At 39.5% G+C, this 26,878-nt stretch overlaps 1 protein-coding gene across 1 annotated transcript in view; it reads left to right on the top strand.

Moving 5' to 3' along the window:
• Positions 1–26,878, top strand: part of TMEFF1 (transmembrane protein with EGF like and two follistatin like domains 1) — a 167,577-nt gene that overhangs the window by 104,549 nt on the left and 36,150 nt on the right. Inside the window, exons 2-4 of the mRNA XM_029958891.1 lie at positions 14,205–14,314; positions 18,780–18,909; positions 24,841–24,867. Coding sequence (XP_029814751.1) covers positions 14,205–14,314; positions 18,780–18,909; positions 24,841–24,867 — 267 coding nt within the window. The remainder of the gene's footprint in view (positions 1–14,204; positions 14,315–18,779; positions 18,910–24,840; positions 24,868–26,878) is intronic.

Here is a 26,878-nt window from a genome sequence, read left to right as displayed (position 1 = left end):
TGAGCATAAAAACCTTTTTTCTCCACCTATAGCAGATGGTCAAATTTCTAATTTAAAATTTTGTTGGAGTTTTGGCGTACTGCCATCTGTCTCCACAGCTGCAACAGTGCAATAACTCTGTCACCTTTCTTGGAAAATGTTTCTTAAGAGTAAATTTAATGCCTAGCGAAGTGTTGAATTTACAGCTGCTGAAAGCAGAATATAATATATAAGAGATGGCCATGAGGCCCCACTGATTTCCCTCACCTGATTACAAGTAAGGTTGTGTTTATATGAAACTGTTGTGAACAGCATTAGGGAATTGGAGGGAAGATGTTTCCAGTTATTTGTTTTCACAGGCCCTTCAGTAATCCTGTATAGAAAGAATCGATCAGCAGCGTCAGTGGAGATCTTGCTCAAAGAGCTTGACTGAGATTATGGAAAACATTCATAATCATTATAATTGCAAGAAGACTGTTTTCTGTAAGTTTTTCTTTGCCTCAGCTTTGTCAGTCTCTATTAACATTGAAAATGCTAGTGCAGACAGGCATTTGTAATGTTGAATCCCTCACCAAGTGTTCAACCCATCTATCCGCTTAGTTATTCAGATGAGGATGATGGCCCACCTCTGCAGAGCTGCCAGAACAGTTTTCACAAGTAGCTCTGAATGGGTACTTGTGGCATGGGAAATGCTTTACTGATTTTCTCTGGTGAAGGCAAGTCAGATTCTTCCAGATAGAAAATGAATGTCAGGCACTACTATCTTGAATTAGATTTGAAATTTGGTTCTGCAGTGAGGATTTTCCTATCCCATGACCACAGTCTGTCAAGTTCGATCTCTAGTCCCTCTAGTGTGGAGGTTATGCAGACTTGAAATTTACTTTTTTTTTCAGGCATTTGTGTTTAAGTTTCCACTTTTGCAAACTTAGAAATAAGATGTATGACAGGTTTACAGTTTTCATACCTTGCAAGGAGTTCTAAATCTTTGTCACCCCCATCATCTTCAGATGACAGGTGACTTGCTAGGAGTTTTGAAAAGTGTCAGTTGGATTCTCTGGATGCAGCAGGTTTCTCCCTATGTTCAGTCAGCCTTGAGCCACACTCATAGTTGAGACTTGCAGGGTGGTTTCTCTTAGAGTTTATCTGAGGAATGGACCAGCTCCTGAAAATCTCAGGTGACTGGAAAGAAAGAGGATGTGAGATGAGGTGTCTCCATTAGAAAACTGGTCTTGGGTGCACAGGGACACTGACTGCTCTATGAGAGGAGACCACACAGATGGGAGCTGCAAGCAAAGATCCATTTCCTCACACCCTCGCAAAGACAGTGTCCTTTCTGAAAAATATTGTCTATATTTGATTCAAGCCTTATTGTCTTATCCTCTTATTGGTCTTTGCCGCTCTGTCCTACCTTCCCTAAGACAAAGTGCATCCCAAAAGTGTATTCAGGCTCCTCCATTTATTCATGTATTGCTCCTCAAGAGCCAATCCCCTACAATGTTGTGTTCCTGAACAAACAAGAGTTTTTCCCAGTGGGGCTATGAGACATGTTTCTGGGTTTGCACGGCACTGTCTGCATTAGACTCTATCACAGCAGCACGGTTTGAATTCTGAGCAGTGATTATCAGTTATTTGAATACAGCAAATGAGTCCTGCAAGCTGCATTAATACATCAACGTAACTCTTTAGTTAGCATTAGTAGCCTTAGTGAGTTAGTATTAATTTTTTCCCTCACATTTTAAAATGATTGACGTGTACTCCCTAAATCATTTTGTGTCTGATCCATTTTTTGGTGACTATAATGATTTCCTAGCTGTGGTATTGAAGATATTTCTATTAAAGGGAAGGTGATGAGAATGATAAAAGATGACCTTGTAGCAAAACAACTGGAGAGGGACAAGTTCTTTTGTGGTATCCTGCCTTGGCCTTGTGTTGTAGCCTTGGATAAATCATTCTTTCTGTACATATTTTTCTTCCTCATGTACATCCACTGAAATGGACACAATATTATCTAATTTTTATCAGATTTTATATGACTTCTGTGCTTATGCTGTAAGTAATGGACTGGTTCTCATCCATGTCTTTTAGAAGGAGGATCTGATCTTTGCTGCAGCCGCTAGGTATTTTGATATTTCACATAGCTGTTAATGCTAGTGACTGGGACCTATGAGTAATATTTAAAATTTAAGCTATTTGAAGCCACATTTTAGATTTCTGCTATCAAATCATCTTGCAGATTGCAGCATTTTTCCTGTAGAGAGTGAATATTTAAGAGTTAAGATTAATACACTATCTGACAACTCTTTTCAGATATATTCTACTGCTTTTAAGGGAAAGTTTAAAAACTGAGGAATAAACAGTGCTTTAAAATATTTTTTCACTCTGTATTTCTACACATTTTTAACCAATAGATGGAAGCCCTAGTCAAGTTAATTATTATTTGCATAAAAATCAGGTCCTCACAAATTGCTTGTGTCCTTGATCCTAGAAGCACTTAAAGGCTTTCTTTGTCTTGCACATGATCATTTCCATTTAGCTTTAGATATCGCAGATGCTCAAGGTTAGGTCTCTGCCCAGGCATTTATGCTTTGGAGCCTCAAATTATGTATGCCAAGTGGCAAAACACCATTTCAAATAGAGCTGTTTTCTACAAAATTCACCAAAAGGCACCTGTTTTTCTTGGGTTCATAGCTGAGAAATACAAGGACTTCACAGTCCAGATAGTTTTCTTTTTCTTCGGTCTTTTTGACTCTAAAAAAAAAAGTTGTGATAAATAGAAAAGTGAAAGGGAAGGACAGTAGCATAGGAGCCAATACTGAACATTGAAAATTTTTTTACTGAAAATACGGGGTTTAGAATGTGTGTATATATATGTTTATTTTGCATTTTTTAAATATTTCTCTTTTTTTTCCCCATGAAACATACAATTTCTGGCACTCATTTATTATCTGTGTAATAAGCAGAGCGTGTGTAATAACCTGAATGATGCTGTATAATCTGTGTAAGTGCTGTGTTGCTTTATCCATGAAAGCCTAGCAGTTTCCTCTTAAGTGTTTTCCATTATCCTTGGGAGATTTTTTATTTGAAAAAAAATCATTATTGAATTTATTTTAAAGTTTTTGAAATAAGTCACCAGAAAATGACTCCCAGAAGGTCAGCTCATCCCTATGCGTATTAGCTGACAACCTGGGAGGCTGTTCCACAGCTGTGAACATGCTTGCAGGTGGAGCTTGTGAGGATCAAGACTCATCTGCTCTTTAAACATTTCTCTGACACTGAAACCACAAGAATAGCGGAAAAGGAAAGTGGTAAGGTTGATGAGTAATTATAGTTGGCTTTGATTTCCCAGTCCTCCCAAATGTCTTTAAAATGAGGTAAAACGAACATCAAGAACCCAAACAACTTCCGTAACTTTCCTTAGAGGAAAGTGTAAATCCACATACAGAAACCAAGTCTCTCTATGCTAGGACTTCCAGAGCATTAAAGTCAAGCATATGTTGGCATGATCTTGAGAGTGAAGAAAATATATGAACTCTGTGGTAAATGGGCACACTTTGGATGTGCTCAGGCTTCTCCTGACTTGTTATCAGGCGCTCTTACCGCTTCCCTGATGATTGCTTACAAAGACAAAGGCTCTGTTTTCTGACTGCAGCCCAGAGCTCTGAAGGCGATGATCAGAGAGGGGAGATGTCTGACATGATTGTAGAAAGGCTGTGTCTTCTCTGCATCATAGCGCTGTTCACACCAGGGCTTGTTTCTCTTCTGCTCTAGAAGAAATGAAAGTGAGGAACAGACAACAGAAGGAGCTCACGTTTTACCACTATGGTGAGGTAGATCCATTATCCATGCATCCCCCACCTGTAAGCAAATACTGTAATTCTGGAGACTTGATGACAATAGAGAGCATGACACCTCAATTCCACCTCTTAGTCTGGCAAACTGGTCCCTAGACTACATGCCTTCAAGTTTTGTGCCAGGAATGGGATCAGAATTTGACCAATATTATTTTGCAATTTAGAATCAAATTGTTAAGTATGTCACCTACAAATCAAAGAAGAAATTCCCTGCAATGTTTATAGAAGCTAATTAGTTCCTTTAGTGTCTGTTGTTATTGCCATTTTACTTTGCTTCAGTCTTCATGTTCGTCAGGAGTATAAATGAGAGCTCTGTTGTTTCAGCGTTTGATCAGCTTACCATTCCTCTACAGGCTTAGGGAAGTAACAGTCAGATTTACTTTATGAACAAGACTGAAGAGTTCACCTTGCTTTGTAACTGGCATAGAAAGATTTCTTCTGGGCAAGAATTCATTAGCCCAAGCTATAGCTTCCATGGGAGCACTATGCTTGCCTGCTGTGTTCTTGCACAGGGCAATGATTCTAGAAAGCAACCTGAGGAACAGGGGAGAGGAGAGATATAAGACCCTTAGCAAGTTTCTTGGAAATGTTTTTGTTATTTGGCAGACTCAGTCTCTGCAGACTGAGAGACAGAGCAAGAGAGCAAGGGAACATTAAGGGAACAAGGACAAATAACGTTTTCTCACTGACTTGCACATACTACACAACTGTCAGGAATTAACAGTATAATTTATTCAAATGAAAAATTTCCTAGGAGTCCCACTAGTTGAAAAAGGATGGCAAAGTGTAAGAGCACTATTTTTGAGGTTTACCTACTAGAACACATCCATTTGTATAGGCATTAGCATTCAGCAGCACAAGTTATCCAGTATCCTAAAAGTCCATGTGTTTACATGATCCAAGGTTAATTTTCCAATATGCAAGGACCATAACGGTGCCATGAGTGGAAGACAGTCAGTGCTACTTATTTGCATGTGTTTGTGAAAAGAAACACATCACATGCATTTGTGATCTTGTCACATGAGCCTTTTCCCAATGTATGTGCCCTCAATTCTTCCAACTGACAGTGACGTTGGATCCCCTTTCTCTAAGCAACCACTGATTTTCCATGAACTTGTAGGAAGCTCATTGTCTCAGGCCTCTATAACTGTCAGATTTGGCTGGAATTTCCCAATGAGTGCAAAAGTTATTGGAACAAACCAATGGAGACATGTTTGAATAGTTGCTGCTCCTGCGCAACCTTGGTTTCCCTAGAAACAAAAGATTGATAATATATGTTATAATAAATCTTGCTATAAATATGCTATATGAGCATGTTTCTTTTCTAATATTTTATTTTAATTTTATGTAAAAATATGCCATGACTTGCTAACTTTTTTATAATGGCTTTCCATAATCACATTCAGTAATTTTTTGTAGTAAGACATATTCTGCTTTGTAAGCAAGTTTTGAAATCGGTGGCCTGGATAGCTGCTGATGGAGAAGCGCATCAGACTCGTGTCCTGAAGGCCAGATTGCTGTATTGCCTGACCTTGTTACAAAAGTATTTATGAGAGAGAAAAAAATTCCAGGTTGCTTCTGCATCTTTCCCTGTCTCCAACCAAATCCAGAGCTTGTCGATTTGTACCATTTGATGAAGTATTCACCTACAGATTATACAGAATTTCTGAAATATTGTCAAAGCTTTTAATATAAAAAAAAGAGTACCTTAACTTTCTCTGCAAATACTTCTTTTTTCCTTGATAGAAGCAGAAATGTACCATCAGCTGCATCCAATATTTTGACGGAACTGTCATACAAACATTTGTCACTGTGACACTTTCCTTACTTTTCTCACACTGAATAGAGTTAGTCTGAGGCACACTAGTAATGTGAATATTGCAGTGTGGGAGACTCTCGGGTTTGAAGCCAGCCTTGCTACCTTGCTGTGTGAGTGCTAGTTGTTAAAATTTGCTGTGGTTTCCTATTGTGTGCAAGAATACTAATTCCTTTAGCAGCATGTATGCGTTCAGTTTTCCTCTGTTCTAAAAGGAGACTGTAGTGATTAGAAATGTAAGAGTATAATCATCCTAGATATATTGGACAGCACTTAAGCAATCAAGAGCTAATGCAGTCTTGTAATAGCAGCTTTAGAGAAATATTTCAGACTTTATTCACTCAGATAGCATTCTCAAGAGCCAAAGCACAGCTTTTTTTCTTATTTCTGCACAACTGAGCATTAAATATTGCATTGAGACACAGCAAAACGCCTTTTTGCTAGCCCTGTAATACTGCTTAAGGTTGTTTTGAAAACAGCAGATTTGCCATCAGTCACCCAAGGCATCCATTAATTGACCAATTAAAAAAATGTCTAGGAGTATCTTAATTCCATTAGATTATAGTTGCCTATGTTTTTCTAGGATAAATTCATTTTTATAATTTTGTTTCTTTTCTTTTTTCCATATAACTGACTTTTAACTGTTTTGATTATTTAAAACTTACATTTCTTTTAGATTTTCCTGTGTTACATATTTTCATTTTCCTCTTTTTCTTCTCTGATTGTTTTTTTTTTAAAGCTCTTTTCCTTGTTCTTCTTTTTCCACTCTCCACATTCTAAATTTCCTATATATTTTTTTTGCTAAACCTGAAATCAGTGACAACAGCCACCTTCAAAGGGGATGTACAGTGTCTGAATGGCATCCTCTTTCTCCCTTAATTATTTCCCAGTAGTTGGTCTTACTGTTTGTTTTCTTTTCTGAAAAACATAATTTTTCATATGAACAATATAGTATGATCCATTCTGTCTTACTTTGCCTTGCCTGACACAAGAAAGTATTATTTATGTGGACAAGTAATTGCTAATTTTGTCTGAGGGGCTTGTCTGCTCTCTTTTTCTTCACCCATAACCTCTGACAATTTCTGAGAAGAAATTCAGCAGACATAAGGTCTACAATGCAAATTATTGTGATTTACATAATCCACAACTGCTGAAACATGGGGATAGTAAAATGCTCTGGAAACCCTAATGTAGAAATTGTTTATTAGTTACCAAATAAATGGTAATCTCAGGTTTTGCCAGTGACACATATTTGTTGGGGAAGATCGGGGTTCTGAAGGCACTGCATTTTAGTAATACCTTGTTCTTTAACCCATGCAGCAAGAAACAACACTTGCTCCTTTGGTTGCAGTTCTAAAGCCAGGCATCCATCCAAAGGAGGGCAAAGAAGATGGTGAAGGGTCTAGAGGGAAAACCATACAAGGAGCAGCTGAGGTCACTTGGCTTGTTCAGCCTGGAGAAGAGGAGACTGAGGGGAGACCTCATTGTCATCTACAGCTTCTTCATGAGGGGAAGCAGAGGGGCAGGCACTGATCTCTTCTCTGCGGTGACCAGTGAAAGGACCTGATAGAAAGGCATGAAGCTGTGTCAGGGGAGGCTTAGATATTTCTAAGGTATATTTCCTAATATCTACCTTTCCTAGATATTAGGAGATGGTTCTTCACCCAGAGGATGGTTGGGCACTGGAACAGTCTCCCCAGGGAAATGGTCACAGCACCAAGCCAGTCTTGAGTTCAAGAAGCATTTGGACAATGCTCTCAGGCACATGGTGTGACTCTTGGGGATGGTCCTGTGCAGGGCCAGGAGTTGGACTTGGATGATCCTTGTGGGTCCCTTCCAACTCAGGGTATTCTGTGATCATAGAATCATAGAATCAACCAGGTTGGAAAAGACCTCTGAGATCATTAGGTCCAACCGTTGACCCAACACCACTGTGGTTACTAGACTATGGCACATCCAGTCTCATCTTAAAAATCTCCAAAAATGGTGAATCCATCACCTCCCTGGGCAGCCCATTCCAATGTCTCATTACTCTCTCTGTAAAAAATTTCTTCCTAATACCCAAACTAAACTTCCCCTGGCACAGTTTAAGACCGTGCCCTCTTGTCCTGCTTCTGGTTGCCTGGGAGAAGAGACCAACGCCCACCTGGCTACAACCTCCTTTCAGGTAGTTGTAGAGAGTGATGAGGTCTACCCTGAGCCTCCTCTTCTCCAGGCTAAACAATCCCAGCTCCCTCAACCTCTCCTCATAGAACTTGTGTTTGAGTCCCTTCACCAACCTCATTGCTCTTCTCTGGACCTGCTCCAGCACTGATTCTATGATTCTGTGCTCCTTGACCAAGGGACAGGTAGCAGTGGCTGCTCACTCACTTTCTGCTAGGATGAGTTTTATTTCAGGGAAACACCTTATGACCATGACATTGAGAAAATGCAGGAGTAAATATTCAGTGTTTTCTTGTATTGGTATCAGTGACAGATGTCAAAGAAAATGTTGCAAAGCCTGGGGGCTTCCTTTCCCCCAGCACAGTTTGTGTACATGTACACATCTGAGCTGTCCATGCTGGCTTGTTTTAAAATAAACCAACTTCACCACACAGTCAGAAAGCAAGTGGAAGAACACTTCACCTTTAATATTTGGTGTATGTTAGGTGAGTTTGGCTCCTAGTTTTGCTTTTTGCTGCAGAAACAGAGTACAAAAGTTGTAGTAAGAGATGTCAGGTTTGTGCTGGTGGGTGTGACAGTCTGAAGCTGGAGAAGATAAAAGAACTCTTCTATGTCCACCATTCAACAACCTTTGCATCCTGTCTCCTGCAAAGAACTGAGGGGTGTGTGTGTCCCTGAATCTATGTCCCTGTCCACATTTCTACTGTGCAAACTAGTAGTCCAACATGTGGCTTCAGTGTCTTAAAAGAAGCCGCAAAGTCTCTAGAAAAAAAAAGAGATATTCTTAGCTAATCTCGCTTTTAGGGTAGTGTAATGCCAGTAAGGGAAACACTGCTTTTCAGAGTCTGGGCTTGATCCTTACTTCTTCAATGGCTTTACAGAAGAACCCACTTAGTTCAGAGATATTTTTTTCCCTTATACTTCTTTATTCAATTTTCAAAGCAGAAGCATGTTTCTTGAGTGTTGTTCTGATGTTTTGAAGTGAGCATTGAAAGGGTAGTGGAGCAGCTGTAGAGAAAGATTGGCCAAAGAGGGAAACTGGTATAGAAAGAACAGTTGGGAGTTTAAGACCTGTAATAAAATAAATAGAAACAAGTTCTGTTGTACACCACTGTAACTTCTGTTTTTTTGAGAGATTTGTACCCAGTTGCTGCAATGGGGAATAACTTACACTGCCTCACTTCAAACACCTATCTAGTGTCAGAACAGCTAGATCACACATGGGTACTCCCAAAATCATGCCTCCTGTCCACAGCCTGGGTGAAACTGCTCTGTAAGCATCTGCATGACTTATTGCAGGAATGACTGTTCTGGATGCACTTGAAAAGCAGTGGGATGGGGCTGAGCTTGCAGATTAAGACATCTAAATGCAAATGTTTATGTTTAGATGTGTGCATGTGAACTAAGTGTCTGAACCAATGTCAAAGTCACTTTATTTAGGTGATGGAAATCTAAAGTGACTGAAGCCACTACCAGCTGGGATGCTTGTATGTCTGCACGGGATTGGTAGGATTTACAGGAGAATTGTGCTGTTTTGGTCTCGGCTAGCAACTGGAGGTGAGCAGAGGTATCCAAAATACTCCCTGGGAGAATCTGTTTTGCAGTGACTGTCTTTACTTGTGATGCCACTTGAACTCACCTTCATGATTGAAATGGGCAGGCTGAGCTTGGGAACCACGGGGGCAAAGGCCTGGCTCTGGCTATCATCTTTGTTGTGGGGCAGAGAGTGTGACTAGCAGGTGAAGCTTTATTCAACAGTTAGATTTAAGACTCAGGTTATTACTGTACTTGTGAGCACCTCAGCTTTATAATCCTTAAGGGAAAGATTTTCTTGGGTTTTTTTTCCCCATTTGGTTTTCCATTCATTTATAAATAATTTGTCAAAACCAGAACGATTTGCTAAAACCAAAAAAAACCAATGATTTGCCAAAGCCAAACCAGGTTGACTCCCACAACTGAGTAGATTATAGGTTTTCTGCTCATCAGATTTTGATTCTCTGACTCTCTTCTGTGGTCCTGAGAGCTCATCCAGTCATAACACCACTAGCTCCAGTAGACTGTGGGCTCTAATATATCCTTTGCAACATAATTTTTTCCTGAACCCTTTCCCAAGCCACTTTTGACTCAACTCAATGGTTCTTACAGTTTTGGGGGTTCTTTTAACCAATAGTTGTGGACCCTTTATGAACTTGCTCAGGTCTGGATGTGTGCATATGTCTGTACATGACATCTATGAGAGGTCAGACATCCTAATTTAAAACTTGGCTTCACAAAGAACAAACTGTTTGGAGGATGGGAAAACAGCAGTGAGATGCCTCACCTTTTCCCTCTAATGCATTCCCTCTTTTACCAAACCCATAAGTCAAGTGCAAAAGGTATGAGGGGTCCTGGCACGTCTCCTGGTTGGAGTCTTACCCATAGCAAGAGAGAACAGACAGGCAGGCAGGCATGCAGATTTTTTTCTCAGGCACAGCTGCAATATTCGAAAGGGACAAAGCTGGGAGCACTCTTAGTAAACTCACATGCTCACTTTCATGTGGGAAAGGTATTTATTGGTTCCTTATATCCATTCATCATTACTGTGTACTATTGCCAACTACAGGAGAAACATGAGTTTTGAAAAACAAAGTTAACACATATGCCCATCTCAGATTTTACTTTATTCTCGAGGTATCCAGATGGAAGCGACATGTTTGATATACTTAAAGCTACAAATTTGATTTCATCTTCAGGCTCATGATTTTGACACATGTAATTTAGCTTATAACAAGAGCCTCAGAGCAATGCACTTTGAGGTCACAGGGAAAAAACCAGTCTTCAGCTACTTGTATTGAGCTGTATTTCAAATTCTCTGAAAGGAGTCAAAATAGAGAAACCTTCCTCATTTTTAATGATGTATCAAATTATCATAGGATGAATTCTATTCAAAAGAGAAAAAACCCCAAACCTAAAAGACCTTGCTGTGGATCTTTGCAGGCTGATTTGTGCCGTTCAGTCATTGCACGACCAGGAAGTGTATTGGCTGAACAGATACTAGCAAATCATTTTTAATACTTCATTTCAGGTCTTTGGACATTAATTTTATCATAAATTTGGAAGCCTGATTTAATTGCGCTAATTATATTTTCCCTTGGGAATTGATGGGTTACTACCTACCATATTCTCACTGTGCATAATGAATCACACTGAGACTTCCTCTTATTTATATCTGCTAAAAGTCTAGGAAATGAGTTGTAATAGGCATTAAAGAAACATGTAAGAAATTACCCTAAACCATTTGCTACATGTTCTTTCTCCTCTCATAGATTTGTTCTCACATACGATGATAATGATTCCATTCTTCTGGAAATAATTTCAGAAACTCCACTTTAATTCTCTGTCTGTGGGGAATCCACTGAAAAGAGAGCATATTTCAGACATGTGAGACATCTACAGTTCCTCCTTACTCTATTAGCATCCATCCACATCTATTCATTTTTGTATGTGGAAGTCATTATGGCCACCACACTTCCCAGTGCTTGTGATTTCATCAGATGCAATTGTGCACATGTTGGAGGCTTGATTTTACTGGTACTGGAGTTTTCCATTGAATAGAATAAGGGATTAGGTGACATCCTGCCATAGAATAAAATTCATCTGTCATGTTCAAGTGCCAGTCACCAGGGTATCTTGTCTTCTGTACAACTTTGGAAAATCATGCTGGCTCCTGGTCTCTGTATGACCTTTCCTAAACGGCATTCATTTCATGCCATAAAGCTTTTAATCAGTATTTGTGATTTATGTGGAAAGAAAAACAATCCACTCCTAAAATGAAGTAACCATTAAAACAGTGTGCTTTCTGTCATCTTAATTCCTCCTGTGGAATTTAAAAAAAAAAAAAACAAACCAAAAGCCTTGGTTTCTTGGGGTGAGAGAGGTTCACAAAGGCTTATTCTCCACCCCCATTTTCACATCCTCTCTTATAGTTTTGCTCTGAAATCTTTACCTTTCTCATTGGCTTTTGAAGTCATAGAAGTAGCTAAGTTAGGATCAAGTTCATCTCTGGTTTAGCCTTGATGCTGAACTGCTAGCTGGGGTCTCCTTCTGACCCCACTACGTCCTTCCCCTGCTTTGCAGAAAAGTGAGGTCCCTTTCCCACCACTGAGGTGAAGAGGCTCCTTCCTGGGTGTTTGTGTGCCCTCTCCACACCAGGGGTCACTGATATTGAGGAAAAGTCTGCACTACATTGCTTAGGCAGTTGGATATTCTGTAGACCCTCAGGAATTCAAGCAGGAGTTGAGTTGCCAAAGGGTTTCTTCTGCTGATTGGGGGTACTGGGTAGGATGTTGCAAAGCACTGAGTCCGGCGATCTCCACTGAGAGTTGAGAAAGGGGGATCAGCATCTCATTATTTTCCTGACCTGATAAAAACAGAATTGTGAAAGCTGTTCATGCTCTAATTTGTCTGTGTGGTTACTCCTTTTTATAGTGGCATTTTCTCAAATGTGATATACCTAAAGGTGGACCCTTTCAGATATGACAATCGTTTCCCCTTAATTAATTTTGCTAGTTTGTTCATCTTTGTGGAACAGATCTTCACGAGGAGAAAGAAAGGCACATTTCCTTCAGGAGCGAGTTATGAACACATTAAATTGAAAAGCTGCGATGTTCTGTCACATTAGCTTGGTGCCTACAACGCAGCAGTCATGCTTGATAAACGGTGACATTAAGAATAACATTAGAGATCACACACACAGGGTTGTGATGGCAACCAGGTTACCTATCTGCCCAGTGTTACACACATTGCCCTCCTCATTTATGCCTTTAGGAATGATGGACCTATAGGGAAAAAAGAATTGATATGTTTTTCAGTTTATTCTCACAGTTGAAAAAAAATATGTGGATTATAACTGGACTTTGCATTGAGCTGTAATCCTGTAACTTCAGTGCTATGAAGAAAATACATAATAAGGCTATATTAAATATAGAAGCATATGACATATGGTAAAATTTATTACAGTAATTATTGTTTATTTATGTATTTATATAGACTATATGTGTGGGTGTATAATGTTACATAAAGACATAGGAGTAGTTTTCCAGGGTGTCTGTCACTGTCATGCCAAAGTGCTGACACTGCTCTGAGGAGGAGGGTGATTGCCAGTTTAAGACTCTTAAGTGGCAGCGAGGATTATTTTCTTCTGCTTTTGACCTACCTTTCCCCATTTCTGAATGGCTGGTGTTCAGTTCTTTCTTTAAGCCAGTTTTCTGGTTAGGGCTTGCTTATTAAAAGTCACAGGCATTATTTTAAATCATGCCACTGTCAATGAATCTCTTTAGTGGATCATACTTGCTATAGAGTCTTGAAGGTTTCTGATTTGAGCTGTAGCACAGACATCTTTGAATGATATCCTCGGATTTCACTGCACATTTAACAGTAGCAGGGCTTTTTTCTAGAGCCCTTGGTGTAATTTTCACCTTTTCATTGGAACTGATAGTACCAGCACTATTCCCACACAGTCTGACGAGGTCACATTTAGGATAACACTGACCACTTCCATTATCCTACTGGTACCTTCTTTTGCTCTCCCTTCTATATATAGTTAAAATCAAATACTTATTTTAAAAGGATATATTTGTTCTGCTTTAAATCTGGCCTTGGACTGTGATGCCCAGAAAAGCTTGAAGCCATTTAGGGAACCTTTAGACTGGAGCTTGAGCCTGTGCAGTTAGTATGTATAGCCCCTTGGTTTCCCTCTTACCAGCTGTGCCTCTGCTGCAAGGTTATGGAGACGGGAGCTGCATTTGTGCTCCACATTTTTGTGCAGCAGCTAAGACACAGATCTCTGGTTCATTACTGTGGCTCCTACAGTGCAAGCAAATTATAATAGTTTAAACACACTTTGGTTTATTTTTAGTCTGAAGGATAACAGTGTGGCTCTCGCAGAGACTGGAAAACCGGGCAGAGAAATTCTGATGGTTTAACTTTTCTTCTTCAGGACCTTTGTGGAGAGTAAAGCAAAAAGTAGTGGATGAGAAACATGGGCTATAACCTGTGTAAAGACTCCTGTTAGACTCTGTGGAGAGGATTTTGTACTGGAGCATCCCTGTCACGGGAGACATGGAAGGGAATTTGGGCAGTATAAGCACATGCTTGCTCTGTATCTGTTTGATTGGTAAACAGCATTTAGCCACAGCCACTGTGCTAACCAGACAAAGCTGCCACTGGGGAGCAGGACCTGGCCCTGGGGAGGAGCCCAGGGGCAACACAGAGCTGATTCAGGGCAGCCCAGGGAACAGCTCTGGCTTTTTCCCTTGAATATCTGTTGGGGCTCAGAAGATTTAAGGACAAGGCAGTCCTCAGAATCCCTCATCTTACAATTTCTTTTCTGTCTCCTTTTTCTAATTTTTTTGCAGAGTTAAATGTAAGGGAATCCGACATAAGAGTGTGTGATGAATCATCCTGTAAATATGGAGGAGTGTGCAAGGAAGAGGGCGATGGTGTGAAATGTGCGTGTCAGTTCCAGGTAAGGGCCGCTCACCTTTTTGTTTTGCCATTTCTGACAAATCTTTGAGGCATATTGAAGTATTTGTAGAATGACTGCTTTAAACATTTCCCTCAGCAACAGGCTTATGGAGTCTAACTGTAAGCTCCTTTTTCAGTGGCACTGACTGGGATGGCTTGTGGCTGTATTTCACCAGGGTGTGCTCAGGAAGAGAGTGTAGCTTCCTTCATGTTAGTTCCCCACACAGTTTTGGTGAGTCAGCCAGTGGCAGAAACCGAGGTGGGAAAGAATAGAGAGCCATCACCTGCCAGGTACCCATGGCCCCGCAACCAGCATGAGCAGAGGTGGGGAGTGCCAGGTGTCACTCGCTCCTTGCCTCCCCAGCTTGACTCATCCTCCCCCAAGACCTGAGGTGGTAAGGGAGGTGGCTTGGAGCAGGGCGCCCCAGAGTTGTCACACACATCAGATGAAGCTTTATCAGTTAAATGCCATATTATTACGAATTGTTTCTCTAATACCCAGTATTTGGAGGATTCTTCTGTATTCTACTGGTGGCTAAATGTGTCACGTAAGACCCTGAAAGATCTTAAGGCATTTAGAAAATCAGATAATAACAAGATCACCAGTGATCATAAAATTTATGAATTAGAACAGTGAGTTAGTCCCACTCAAGGAAAAAGAAGTATTGAGCTTTGATAAAAATGTCTTCTGAACTTTTAAAAAGTAATAAATAGAAGTTCTATTTGCTTTGTCAGTTTCTTAGCCTTTAGTTTACGGTTTTTATAACTATCATGGCAGTCCTTCCTTCCTTCCCTCCTTCCTTCCTGTCCCCAACTTTTTTTTAGGGAAGAAACAACAAAGCAATTCTTTCGCTTTACACTTTATAGCCAGGACAAATGTATCAAATATTATGTATGAGACTTAAAGTAAAATTGGAAGAGCTGGCACTGTTATCAGCCAACCCTGGCATGGACTGTCTTTCAGTGTTTTAAAAATAATTGTGTGTTCTGTTTCCAATAAATAATAAATCAAGGAGAACCAGAATAGCAACAATGTGTATGTGATCTTGTGCTGTTTTGGGGTTCCAGTGTTTCAGAGCTGGCTTTTGATGTGGTGTTGTTCACCTGTGCTGGGGGCATTGTTCCATAAGAACAATGGGATCCAACTGTCCTTTAAAGAAAGAAAAAATTCTTAGGAGAATAGGTTTTCTCATCAGCCTTCACTCTGTCTAACTTATTTACAAAAAATACTAAAATCAAAGCTCAACAGTGATTAAGAAAAAAAAAAGGAAAAGAAATGCAACCCTAGGCTAAGCAAAGGTTTAATTTATTTTCTGTAGGCAGTAAATCTTGTGACTTCCTAATATCCAGGTCATGAAGATTTAAAAAAAGAACTAGCCAGTGTGATAAGCTGATACTATGTCTTGAAAAGCCTGTTTTAAAAACCAGTATTGTTTTTAAGCTACTTGCAAGTTTTCTTGTACTTCTTGAAAAAATTATCCCATACTCTAAGGAAAGAAGTCTAAGGATGAGGAGAAGGTATTCTGTTTTTCAGACACGGCAGTTTGAAATCTTCGTGTAACTCTCAACTTTAATTATTTGTCTTATAATTATTAGCAGCACCAAAATATCCCAGGCAGCAAACATTCAGCCCAAACTGTTAGGTTCTTCACACGCAAGACTATCTGAGAGCTAGCTGTTTTTTTCCTGACCTTGCAAGGTTTTGAAAAGGAAATAGACTCATTGGTGTACAGTTGTTCAGCTGAAGAGTCACTGAAAGGAAGAGGTGGGAATGTCAGCCTGTTCTTCCTGAAGAAGAACTTCTTGCATTTCCTATTCCTCACAGCCGGAATATCACATCCACTGCATGTGGATAAATGTGCCACAGGTCTGATACAGCAAGGCATTACTTATGCTCTTAAAACTGCAGTTTTTAGAAAAATGCAATTTTATAATTATGTTGGTTGGGAGTCCAGGTTCTGGTCAGGTGAGGGTGTTCTGATGGAGGGGAAATGCCACCAGATGTGAGGCTGCAGCCCTGGTTGCCCAACAGAGGTGCATCTTGGGGAGCAGAAGGGCACAGCTATGCACAGCCGTCCCTGAACTAGGGCCAAGGCTGGAACAAACTTCCCTCAGATTGAGGAAAATGCATGGAGGTTTTGGTTGCTTTCCAGGCATTACCACTCCTTCCTCTTTATCTGCCAGCGTTCCTGACCTTGCAGCATTTCTGAACTGTTTAGTCTTCTGAAATTTCAAGAAGTCATATTTTTAACTCCTAGGAACCTGTTTGGTAATGACTGGCCGGCAAATTTCAGCGTTGTCATTGAAACAGCTATAATGTCATGGCAGCAAGAGCTCTGCAGGCTGCAACCTCTCTGAAAATATTGTAGGCTTTCTCATTTTTGCCAAGTCAGAAAGCAAGATACTGTTATCTCCCCCCACTGTAAATAAAGGGGAATTATCACATGTTCACCAAACTTCTGGGAAGGTCTTTTGCTGTATTTTGGATGAGTTTTACAAAACCTGAAAGAAAAACTGATCAACACCTAGTGAGTGTGTTATGAACTGGTGGGGGAGGTGAGGTGAGAGAGACGTGGGACTCTTTTTCAATCTCAGTAAGAAAGACTTGACAACAAACAGTTTTATAACATCACCACTTTCATAAGACAGAAAAGGAAAAGGAATATAAATAGTGAGGAAACCTTACAACCCATGCAGATGTTGTGAACTCAGCAATCTCACAGCATTGGATGGAGCCTGGATGGATTTTCCCATGGCCCATTGCACAAAGCACATCCTGTCCATGAAAAGATTCTCTCCCTTTTGATCATTTGAGGTATTAGAGGATTTCCTCACAAGAAAAGCACTCTAATCTAAAGGACATTTGCATGAGAACTCTTGGCTGTACAGTACCAAATTGCTACAGATTTACCAAATTGTGAAAAAGGAATCACTTTGTCTTTCATTTTCTATCCTCAGGACAGAAACCTGTAACTTCAAAACATCATGCAGCTACTTTAAGATTGAACAGAGAATTGTATTGGATAGTATTGTCTCCCTTGGGAGTCACCTGTTAACTGCTCCCTAGAAATGACTGTTCAGTATGAGATGTGACTGAGCTCTGTGGTTGGATGTCTGAGAGCTACTCACTATGGGAAAGTATTACAAAACTGTTAGAAATAACTTTTAGAGCTGGCAGCATGATTTATTTCTGTCCGTACCTGCTTAGTTCATTCTCAGTTGGTCATCTATGGCAGGATGACAAAGGATTGGAGGATAATACCCTTCAAAATTATGTTTTAAAAATTGAATATTTTGACCTTTGTGTGTGTCAAAGCACAAAGGAACTGTTGTGTGGGAGACTCTCATTTGGAATTTGGAGGAGAAACTCTTGTCCTTTTGGGGCAGTATAACTTAAGAAATGTTACTATTTCTACATGCACTTTCACTGGTTGAACTATACCAGTTTACTCATAAATGGTAACCATATATGGTTAAGAAACTTGGTGGATGCTCTGTGTATTTGATCAGTGCTTTTTTGGTTTTTGGTTTTGGTTGGATTCTTTTTGCCTTGGGGTTTTGAAGATGCAAAGTGTGTCTGACATCACAGTTACTACTGCACGCCCAAACAATGTCTCCTTTTCCACACAGTGGAGCAGAGTTCAGATCTCCAGTTCAGCAGGAAACTATGCAGCAGTCTCAGATGTTAGGCAGATTGGTGGTCCCAGCATTTTAATGCACAGTATACGTACAAGGGGTTTCTATTACATCTTTCTTAGAATGAAAGAAAATGGCAAAATACAGGCAGCTTCTGCAAAAGCTATCCGGAATGATAATTTTTCCTTTCTACCTTTCTTTTTATTAAATGTATAAAATGCTACTAACTTTAAGCTTAAAATTTTTCAGCATAGTAATACAAAAGCGTTATTATAGTTGTTGACCAAGTAAAAGACCCATGATGTTCATGAATTTAATGGGAATGGTGATTGTTTTCCACCTCCTTTGTAAGATTATTTTCCACCTTCTTTGTAAAACTGTTCTGACCAAAAAGGTCACCAAATCTGCCCTTAAGCACTGTTCTTTTTAAATTTTCCTCTGTTCAGTTTCATCCCCCTGTGCCTAGTCATACTTTCTTGTATTATCTTGAAGAAGTTTTCTCTTTCCTCAGTGTTTATCCTTCAAATAATTCTAGATGCTTGACATATTCCCTCTAGCCATTACAAAATCCCACTATAGTTATTTTGTTCTTTTAATCTTTCCTGCTGAATTCCTATGTTCAGTCCATATGGAGCTGGACTATTATTTCAGTGATCCAAGAGGAATACATAGAGTGATACTGTAAAAAAAATATATTTCATATCTTCCTTTAGTGAAAAGGGTTATAAGTTACTGCTAGTAACACAACTATCTTCCTGTATATTAATATGCAGTTGAGACTAATCATATGATTTTTGTATGACTGAGTTACTTTATAATTTCTTTTTCAGTGTCACACAAACTATATTCCAGTTTGTGGATCAAATGGAGACACTTACCAAAATGAATGCTTCCTCAGGAGGGCTGCTTGCAAGCATCAGAAAGAGATAACAGTGGTATCAAGAGGACCCTGTTATTCTGGTATGTAAAACATTACTTTGTGTCGCTAATGAATGGTGTTTTATGGTTAGCTCTTTAGTTTTGCCCTTAATTCCAGCAATTATAATTTTTATGCTTTTCATAGAATGCAATAGTGTGGAAACCCCATGTCCTCTTTAGCAATGGAATATTTTTATGGAGAAGAAATCTGATACATCTTCTGATATGCTAACAGGTTAATAAATAAACATTAAAAGTTGAAATACTTTATCTGGGAAAATAGATTGTGAATGCTGCTGTGGTGTTAAAAAAGGAGTCTTGATATTCATCAAAAGGCTTTCAACAAGTTTGGAGCAGACTTCAAATTAGTAATTTCTTTAGGACTTTTATTTTTTTTGGATATACAGAATTAGTGTGACATCCAACAAGTGACACTGATCATCCTGACTGCCACTCTACCTGTATCCAAGGCATCATCTTTGACTTTGGGTCATTGAAAATATGCATAACTTACAAAATTATGCTACCTCACATTTCTAATGGACTGGCCTTTTTTGTCTTTCTACGCACATAAAGCATAGATTTTCCACACGTTTAAAATACACAGGACAGATTTTCACTGTCTTGATTATTACAACATGCTCCTGGGCACAGAAACTTTAGCCACCAGAGGTCTTCTGAACCTCTGGACAGATTCAAAGCTGGTGATACCAGACACATGGCTGGCTTTCTCTCAATGAAATTAAATGACTCGGTAGCATCAACAGCTGCATTCTTTGGTACATAAATAACACACACAAAAAATTAAGTTTTAGGACATCACTCGTCTTTGTTTAGGTTAATCCGAGTAAGCAGTGTGTATCCAAAGTTCTGTCTATACAGCAGCCAAAAGCATGACAGTGGGTCAGAAGTGCACCCCTTGCTAGCTTAATGTTGGTTAATTATCAATGACAGTTTAGAGGTATCAGACTGGAACTCACTGGTAGCTGCAGCATATTATCTGGAAATTAGGGTAAATGCATGGGCAGTGTACCTAGGCCAAGTCCTTGCTGCTGCCAGTCCCACAGCTACCTCATTTAAATGCAGATAGGCTGTGTTTCACACCAGCTGCTCTAATGCCTTTGCCCAGACCCATACTGAGGTTTGGCTCTTGTTTACTAAGGCCCAGAACAATCTCTGTTGTTGGTCCTAGTACTGAAGGAAACCTGTGTTTTATGCCCAGCACAGAAGTATAATTCCAGCATTCCTCAGGCAGATGACTGAATGTACCTTCTTTCCCAGTCTCTCACCTGTAAATTATCACCAGATGCTTCAGAAGTAGGAAAAAAGTGCAGTACAGTTTTAGAGCACTCACACATTCCTATAACAACATCCAAGAAGGTTTGAACTAAGGATGTATAAGTAAATAGTGTTTTTTAATTTCATGTCCAAATTATTTTAAGATACAGACACACAGCATGAAAGTTTCTTTCTCCCACTAAAAAAAAATTCTAGGGTAATGTTTGGGAACAACAAGAAGTGTTTGTTTTTATATGCATTCTACTCTACGACGAGAAAGAAATTTCAAAAGTTGAAAAGTTGATTCTTCTCAGCCTTAGCTTGCTGTCACCTAATTACTAACTTAGATAGTATGGGAATTTTTTTTACCTTCCTCTCCTTTTCTTTAAGTCCTACATAAAACTCAGGAAACACAGCCAAATTTCTAGCACTCAGTGTAACAGATCAAGAAACGTACTGAAACACAACTGTCCAGAAAATCCTGAGAACACATATCTGAAACTGAAGATGTGATTCAGGCTGCATACTGCATTTGCACTGGTGTAATTTTAAGTGCTTCAGCAGAGCTCTGCTAGAATGGTACTTGCTGCTTCCCAAGTGCCTGATGCAGTTCGGGTGGTGTGAGAATATTGGATGATAAAAGCCATCATCTGGAGCCTTTCCATGCCCTGTGTTGGATTGTAGATCACCAAGACGGCAATATATTTGTGCTTTTGATCTATTACACGTATTATGGAGAAACAGATACCCAAATTAAAAAATCTTTTATAGACTCCCATTAATTTTCACTGTGTGCCTTTGAATTTGCTATGAAAATGCTTTGTTCTAGGACATCATTGAGAGCCAGTGGTTTCCAGTCAGAGTTGTTTTTTCAAAGCAAGGTTTCATTCTGGAGGGATGCACCCCAGACGATAGGATGAAATTCCCCCTTAGTGTTGTAGCAACTATTTAATATTTAAAGTACATCAGACTTCTGAATCTCATACTTCCCATTTGCTAAGGATTGATACCTTCTGAAGCTACAGCACTGGAACAGACTATACTGAGTGATTTAGTCACTAAATCATTATTCTATTTCTTGTCAGGTAAGATTTTGATTAAATTTTTACGGACATGGGTGATTTAGCAGCATATTTATATATTTATTTCCTTTGTCTGAGGGCTGTCAGAGTTTCTGAGATTCTAAAATGAGCAATGTTTTGAAAAAGAGTCAATTATAGGTGCCTTAGGAATAAACAAAATGCAAGCTTTGATGTTAAAAATGGTGGTTTAGAGAAATGAAAGAGAATGTATGTCTGAAATGTCAGGACTGCATATACAGGTCCTAATATTGATTTTGACTGCTGCCAGATTTATATTATATGCACATGAAAATGTAACCACACAATGATGTAGTACTTGATTGTACTTATAGATTCTCAGTGTACTGTATATATTTGGAACCCACAGTCCATTGCTTTGTGTTGGGATCTCTTAAGTTTAAAAAAAAATAAGGGGGGGGGAAAGCTGTTTGCAGAACTAGAAACAAACACTGCATCTCTGTTAGACTGAAGAAATTATTCTCTTAGGAGTGGCTCATGGAAGGGTGTGCTTACTTAAAATTTGTCAGTGGACTCTTTGCCCTCCTGTTTGTTCTTAACAATTTGGAGCTGTTGCCTTCAATGAATTCAATTTTCATACTACTTTGAGTTGAAAACTACTCTCCTGAATGAGAGAGGCTGCAGACTTTTTTGGGTTTGGGTAGTTTTTTCTGCCTCTGCACCAAAGCAGACCCACAGTACAGAAATGACTCCTGTTCAGAAAAAAAAAAAACAAAAAGAGAGGGGATTCTGACTGTAGCCTAGTGCTTACAGCATTCAGATGCTGTGCCTGATCCAAGTGCTTCTTTGTATTTTATCCAGAAACTCCTTCATGGATAAAAACAGCTTGCAACAGAAGCCTACACATTTGTGTATAAGCATATTTTTATAGAATTATGGAATCATAGAATCTGGCTTGGTTTGAAAGGGACCTTAAAGATCGTCTGGTTTCAAACCCCCTGCCATGGGTAGGGACACCTGTCACTAGACCAGGTTGCTCAGAGCTCCATCCAGCCTGGCCTTTAACACTTCCAAGCATGGGACATCCACAACTGTTTCAAAAATAATTTGTTTCAGTGCCTCACCACCCTCACAGTAAAGATTCTTTTCCTACTATCTAATCTAAACATTCTTTTTTTGGTTGGAATGCATTTCCCCTTGTTCCCTCACTACATGCCCTTGTAAAAAGACCTTCTCTACCTTTCTTGTAGGCTCTCTTCAGGTACTGAAAGGCCAGAATTAGGTCAGCACCCCCCAAGTCCTTGGCAGGGCTGATCTCAGTTTTTATAAGTCTACTTGGAAAAGGGTGGCTCAAGTAAAGGTGGAGGTCAGTCACTCCTTCTCTAATTACTGACCAGTGGCTGGAGGAATGCTGTTTGTGTTCAGCATCTTCACTTACTTGAGGCATCTTTCTTGATAGATCTTGGGTACGTGGAGATGACTTTTGGAAATCCTGAATTCATTAAGAGCCTGAAAAGAGCAGGGTTGTTTGTCCAAGTAAGCTTGAAAAAAGTGCTACTCTTCTAACCAGCAGCTGCTTGAAAAAATCTAGCCAAGGCTCAATAAAAAGCAGGAACATCAGCTTAGTTTAGCATGGTTACCCTGGAGACGAGAATCCTGGCACAGCTCCCAGGGAAAAGTTGAAAATTGATACAGTGTTATAGAGGATGACACTTTTTTTGTTTGTTTCTTGTGATCTGAAAACCCTGAAAAGTGGGAAAGGATCTATCCCGTTTCTATGATGTCCTCCCAAGTGGGCTTCATGATCTATAGAGACAGGTAGTCTGAGCATCAGCTCCATAATTTACATGAATCTCTTGTTACAGCCCATACTGTCTGTGTGATGGTACCTTCCCTGCCACACAGCATGTGGGCTACAACCAGAGCCCCTCATGCTGGGGCTGAGTGGTATTTCTCACCTCAGGGCTAAACACATAGGGGAAAGCAGTCAGTTAGAGCTGGAAATAAAAACATGGAACAAGTTGGGTTTCTTTGAGACATTTTAGCCTTTGTTTTTCACATGAGTTACATGTTGAACTTGCTCATGTTTGTACATCAGTTTGCTCTGCCCCCAAACAGCTTATGGTGCAATTTCACCACTACAAATAAGCCTATATACTTAATTCATATAAGTAAATTACACTCCTTCAAATTTCTTAATGAAGCAATACCACATCATAAGGCATATTTCTCAGTGACTCAACAATGACATTTCATACGGGATTGTCTTCTTTGTCAGTAAAGTGGGTCACTATTGATGGAAGAAGAACCCTTCTGGTTTTTGCGTTGATATCTGTAAAGTAATAAGCTCAATCTGTTAGACACAGAAGAGTGGTATAGGAGGACAGAAAGGAAAATTTAGGCAAAAGAAAAACAAATCTCTATTCCTGATACCCCGTGTGACAGGAGATTATTTTTAATGTGTGAAATGACCCAGTAACGTGGAATTTCACAGTTTCATCCACTCACTAGAGGGAATTATTCTTAGAAATATATCTCCTTAAAGAAAAGCGGAGGAGGGAACTGAGCAAATGGAGGGTTTGGTCTTTCCTCTGATGTGAACAACAAGCTCATGTGTGGAAGTAAGAACCCCCCACTCCTCTCTCTGTCTGGCCTCCCTCTTTCCTGTTTGTGGAAATAAATTCAGCTGCTTTCTCCATCACCAAAGCAGGCATGCAAAGAGAGGTGTGTGATGAGCAGAGTGTATGCTCTGCTCCTCTCCTCATCTTCCAGAGAAGCTAAGCTAATGGGCGTGGGAACATTCACTGACAGTAGTTGCCATCGAATCCTCTCTCTCCTCCTTTGAGCAAGAAAGGCTGAGGGAGGTTTGTGACTCAGAACATGTGTTTAAGGGCTTGTCTTTACTGCTGTGCTAGCTGAAGACTATGCAGAGTGCTGCCCAGTGGGATGCACATACAAAATCCCAAGCCAGCTCCATAGTGCTCTGAAGTAGAGTTAGTTGGCCTGGGGTGGTGAGGAAGCTCAAGTCCTGCTGACACTTTAACTGCTAATGCAAATGAGATCAAGTCAAAAACTGTCACTCATCAGATGCTAATCCAGTCAGTCAAATGTCAGTGAAATAACTGTGCCGTTAAAGCATTTTATACGAAGTGATTGACTCAGCTGAGAGGAGTTATTTTGTCATTAGGTGACTTAAGTCATCTTTGAGAAGTAGTTTTCTTCTGGAGCTACTTCTGCAGTCAGGTTATTTATGCATTACTCCTTGCAATACCACTCCTGGGGCCACAGGGTAAAATAAAATAAACATTCCCAAAATCGGACTTTGTACTCTTCATCTCTTTTAGGTTTAACAAATTTGAATCTCTAACAGTTGAAAAAAGGCTAAGAAAGCAATGTAATTTCAGTATTGAATGATGCTGTTCCTTGAGTAAAATTGTCTTGACAGGGAAGAGAGAGACTAGGGCACAGTGAGCATGGGCAAACTGTATTAAAGGATGCCAGACTTTATGTGGGATGTTTGTTTTTACAGCTGGCTCATGAAATGTAACATCTGTGTAATGTTTAACAGTGACAAGTTCCTGAACAAACAACTGCTCCTGGAGCAATATTTTCATTTACTTTCTCTTTTTTTTCTCCCCCTCTGTTTCTTTTTCAGATAATGGCTCTGGCTCAGGAGAAGGAGGTGAGTATCAAACTCCACTAAAATTTACTTTTGGTCTCTCCTTTCTTACTATATGTGTGTCAGTTTTACGTACATAGCTGGTGTATGAATTAAGAAAAAATTATGACAACTTAAAATAAGCTTTAATGTTGCAGTTTTATTGGACCATCTCAGAACAGTATTTGAATGGGAATAGGCTATAGTGTGCATTTAACCAATGTCGTTCTTTCAGATTTGACCTATATAACTTTTCATTGTTACCAGCAATACAGCACAGTATTTAGTTCCCTATTTCACCTGTGTTTCTCTCCTGGAAGAGTCCATTCACAATAAATTTCTCACTCTTTTTTTTTTCCTTGCATTCATTTCCTTAGTGTCTAAAACATCTAGTTATTACTTTATCCTTCATCAAACTTGTTGCCTAAAATATATAATTACTACATTATGATATCTGCTTATATAAAATATTTTACAGGTTTCTGTTCAAAGCTGTATATTCGAAGAGGGGATGTAGCACAGCTGGTACTAGTAGAAATGTTCCTATCTTAATCTTCTTCCAAGGATTAAGAAAAATAATAATAAAAATTTTATCTTAATTCTGTCTTTGATACTACCAGAAATAATATGTATAGAATGAAAAATATGAGATATAGATGTATACAGACACAGACAAACTGTTTTAGTCTTTGCTTGTACTAAGAAGATGTTGCATTTCATACTGTTGGGACTGAGTTTTGAAATATTATAAATCTTGTATAATATTGTACATGAAAATGTACCTTTGGTGGAAAACCATCAGTTGCATCACTGAGTAGCTGAACATAACAGTTAACTTTTCAAAAATCATGAGCTAGCTCCCTTTTTTTTCCTGTATTGAGGTGAAGGGGAGGCATTTCCCTCCCCTTTAATAAGATGCTATCAGTAAATTCCTGGGCTGTGGCTAGCACATGGCCATTCTCACCTTTGCTTCCTTTTGAGATAATGTCTGAAGGAACAATCTTCTGCTCAAACAATACAGGTGACTTTTTTCTGATGCTCTTCTTCCTGAGATTGCTCTTTCCCCAGCTCTGATTGCTTCTTCTCCATCTTTGTTACCCAGACTGTTTTTCCACTACAGCTGCTCCCTGTAAGCGGAGCATTTCTTGCCTCAGTACTGCTATGCAATTCTTGTAGGAGACAGATGACAGTAATTTAGTCCATGTTTCACTTTTATTTTTAGAACAGTTTTAGAAAAGTTTGAATGCTGTTGAGATTTTTTTTTTTTTTTTGCAGTATTTACCAACTGCATCCAAAAATCCCCATTAAAGTCCCTTGTAAATGTTACTGTGTTGGTTTGGAAGGGATTGGCAGCCGACTGACAGATGTCAGGATTCTTTGGGTAATTTTATGAGCAGTTTGGAGAAAAGTAGGCTAGAACATGCTGTGTTTCGTTAGCTGCTCTCTGTAGAGGTGAAAGGTCCATGTTCAAATATACTCATTGCTTGATTTAGGGCAGGAGACTGAACACAAGTCCACTAGCTCCTTTTAACAGAGGCCCAAATGGGTCTCTTTGTCATTGCTGTTCTTTTTGGTCTCACTTGAAATATTCATTGAGCCTGGGACAAAGAGATGGGGAGGAAGGATGCATGCTATGGAAAGCCTTTGTTAGCTGAGCTCAGCATGCCAGTGAATTTGAATTATTTATGCAAAAGAGAATGGCATCAGCCTAGGAGATTTGGTGGTCCCTCAATACCTTGCAGAAGTGGTTGGTGCATTGTCTTGGGAGATGGAATATGTGGATTCAGTTCACTTCAGGCAGAAAGAACTGAATCTGGTTCCCTTGACCCCAGGTGAGTACCTGCATTGCCTGGGTATTGAACAGAGAAGGAACCATGTACCTGCTATGTCCTCCAGCAGTTTTGTGGCATCAGCCCTTCATTTATTTGGGTTTCTTCTGAGTGCCTTTGGGCCAACTGAAATGTTCCTGCTTCTATTCACTATTAAAACAAGTGAGTTTAGTTCTTAATTTTAGATTTAAAGAAATAATATAAAA

The sequence above is a fragment of the Manacus vitellinus genome, unplaced genomic scaffold, assembly GCF_001715985.3.
Source record: "Manacus vitellinus isolate BGI_N305 unplaced genomic scaffold, ASM171598v3 scaffold_17_pilon, whole genome shotgun sequence".
Classification (NCBI taxonomy): domain Eukaryota; kingdom Metazoa; phylum Chordata; class Aves; order Passeriformes; family Pipridae; genus Manacus; species Manacus vitellinus.
Note: the sequence above shows the minus strand (reverse complement) of the source record. Positions and strands in the feature narration are given on the sequence as shown.